The sequence below is a fragment of the Dryas octopetala genome, chromosome 2, assembly GCF_963921425.1.
Source record: "Dryas octopetala chromosome 2, drDryOcto1.1, whole genome shotgun sequence".
In the NCBI taxonomy this organism is placed as follows: Eukaryota; Viridiplantae; Streptophyta; class Magnoliopsida; order Rosales; family Rosaceae; genus Dryas; species Dryas octopetala.
Genome location: NC_141367.1, coordinates 22,035,584 through 22,038,098, shown reverse-complemented (window position 1 = coordinate 22,038,098; position 2,515 = coordinate 22,035,584). Strand labels below are relative to the sequence as shown.

Genomic DNA, 2,515 nt, shown 5'->3' with positions numbered 1-2,515 from the left:
CATATGTATGTTTGCTTCCACTTTATTCAATTAAAAAGATTGTATATTATGTCAAATTTTGAAGGGAAGACTGACCATCTCTTGCTGTGTTGTGTGTGTGTGTGTGTGTGTGTGAGAGAGAGAGAGAGAGAGAGAGAGAGAGAGGGAGAGAGAGAGTAACGATATTAACTACCTACCACAAGCATACATCATGCACTAAAGGGAATCTTATAGAATAAAAAAGGAACAAAAAGAGAAATTGTGAAAATTTGATTACAGCTGAGAGATCCAATATTAATTATAAAAAGCTTTATTAATTAATAATTAAGTAGCCACCCAAAAAGGCTCCCAGTTTAACAATCCTCTCTTCTCATGCTCACCACCTTCTTTGCACCTGCTTGGCCTTTCAAACTTTTCCATTCCCTCTTCACCCCCAACATTCAAACTATTACCATCCATCTCCTCATGAATCAAACACTCTTGACCTTCTCCTTCTACCAAATCTTCTTTCTCTCCCACTACTTCTTTTTCTTCTTCTTCCTCATTCCTGTCATTTTCATTATCCCCACTAGTACTGTTTCCTTCACTGTTTTCTTGGGTGGAGTCAAAATGAGGAGCAAAGTTTCTCAAAAAGCATAATCGAAGGCGGCCATTGCTCCTTTCAGCTTGGAAACAAGTCTGTGTCACTGTGGTCTTCACAACCTTCATTACTAGCCTCCCATCTTCCCTGTGGGGCCTAACTTGGAGAGATTCTGAGCCGCTTATCGTTGTCAATGGAGGTGGAAAATTATGAACATTCCCTCTCTTTCCTCCCAAAACTTGACGCTGTTTCTGTTGCTCCGTTGGCTGCACATTCATGCTCTTTGACTCTGCTGCAGACTCTGAGAAAAAGTTGTTTTCTATGAAGATGGTGCCACTCTCATTGCCCAAGTTTTCAGTGCACAATTCCAAGCTCTTCTCAGTGAGCTTAGTAGCTGATGAGTGCTTAGCCTGAGGAGGGAAGTACATGTTTTCTTTGTCCTCAAGCTTAGTAGTAGGGCCTTGTGAGCTGTTGGTGATAGCTTGGAGGAAACTCCAGCCACCCAAGTCAGAGTTTTTGGAGGTGGGTTTGTCATAATGGCATTTCTCTTCAGGCTTATTGGAGTCTGATGAAAAACAAGATTTGATGCCTAATTCTAAGGGTGCTGCAGAGAAGTGATGAGCTATTGGTGCAGACAGTTTTAGCCTTAGTGTCCTTGGCTCCACCAGCTGAGACTCTAGGCATGACTGCAGACCTTGGCATACAATTGTCGCCATGTACGTACTAAGAAAATTGAATTTCCAAGAAAGAAAGGGAAATTAAGAAATGAAAGAAGGTGAGGGCAATTAGCAAAGGAGATGGTGAGCTTCTAATTGGTTATAATGAAAAGGGTGTTGTTGTTTTTGTTTTGTGGTGTGTGAGAGGCAGGGGAAGAACAGAGGACTCTGGCTTTCCTGGTTAGAAACTTACAGTGGAAGGCATCTTGTATTGTTGGGAGAATGAGAGAGTTTGAGTGAGAGAGAGAGAGAGAGAGGAGGAGGAGGAGGAGGAGGAGGAGGGAGAGGAAGGAGAGAGGGGATTGAGCATGAGGGATAAGAGAGGTGTGGGGTGTGAATTTATAGTCCCCGAAAGTGGAAGGTGTAGCCAGGTGGCCAGGGACCTTTTTGCACCACTTGAATTATACAATTTTTCATATGGTTCATACCACAATTAGACAAGTTAAGGAAATTAAAAAAGTGAAACCTTCCCTATTCAATAAAACGTGTATTTGTTGTTTTGGTGGTTAAAGAGCATTCACCCTTATATTTAAAGATTTTGACTTCAAATCTCTCTTCCTAATATCAGAAAAATTTTAGGGTATAATCGATATACGGTCATATAGTATAATAATTCAACGTGTAAAAGTATTATTAGATGATGTGTTTATATTACTAGGATATAATATTAATAACATCCATTCATATTATAACACATCGACTGGTTATACCACGTATTACTATATCGGTTACACAAAATAATTTCTTCTAATATCGTCTAATAAAAAACTTATTCAATCAAACTATTAACGGATCCTATTTTAAATCACATGTTAATATAAGTAAAACCACATAAATAAATTCATGCCTCCTTATTAAAAATATGGTCTAAGACTCTAGAACATGATCAATAAATGTGTAATATATCACTCTTAAATTTATTTATTTTTGGGTTATTTCGAGTTAATTTGGAGAATTTGAATTTCAGTTAAAAAAAAAAGCTCTCTCAAATCTCATGTGGACAGAAGTTGGGTCTAAAAAGAATGTCCTTATCTGGCCATCTGGGTATGATGAATGTAGTTAAAGAGAGAGACAGATGGAATTTAACATTTTTCCTAAATTACTACCTTTCCTATTCCTTTCCAAATGAAAGCCAACAAAGGGCAAGGAAGAAAGGGATTCCCCCAAATATCTCGACAGTGATTGCTTCTTTGTGAATTATGAAATTTATTAAAATAGAATAACACTACCAGTGTTTTAT

At 38.1% G+C, this 2,515-nt stretch overlaps 1 protein-coding gene across 1 annotated transcript; it reads right to left on the bottom strand.

Moving 5' to 3' along the window:
• Positions 1-268: 268 nt before the first annotated feature.
• Positions 269-1,567, bottom strand: LOC147294140 (protein FANTASTIC FOUR 3-like). The gene has a single exon (XM_086233034.1). The coding sequence runs from the start codon at positions 1,273-1,275 to the stop codon at positions 304-306; it is 972 nt and encodes a 323-aa protein (XP_086089160.1). The 5' UTR covers positions 1,276-1,567; the 3' UTR covers positions 269-303.
• Between the last annotated feature and the right edge of the window lie 948 nt (positions 1,568-2,515).

Excerpts from the sequence above, each read along its gene's own strand:
- LOC147294140 (XM_086233034.1), bottom strand. The coding sequence starts at position 1,275 with ATGGCGACAATTGTATGCCAAGGTCTGCAGTCATGCCTAGAGTCTCAG.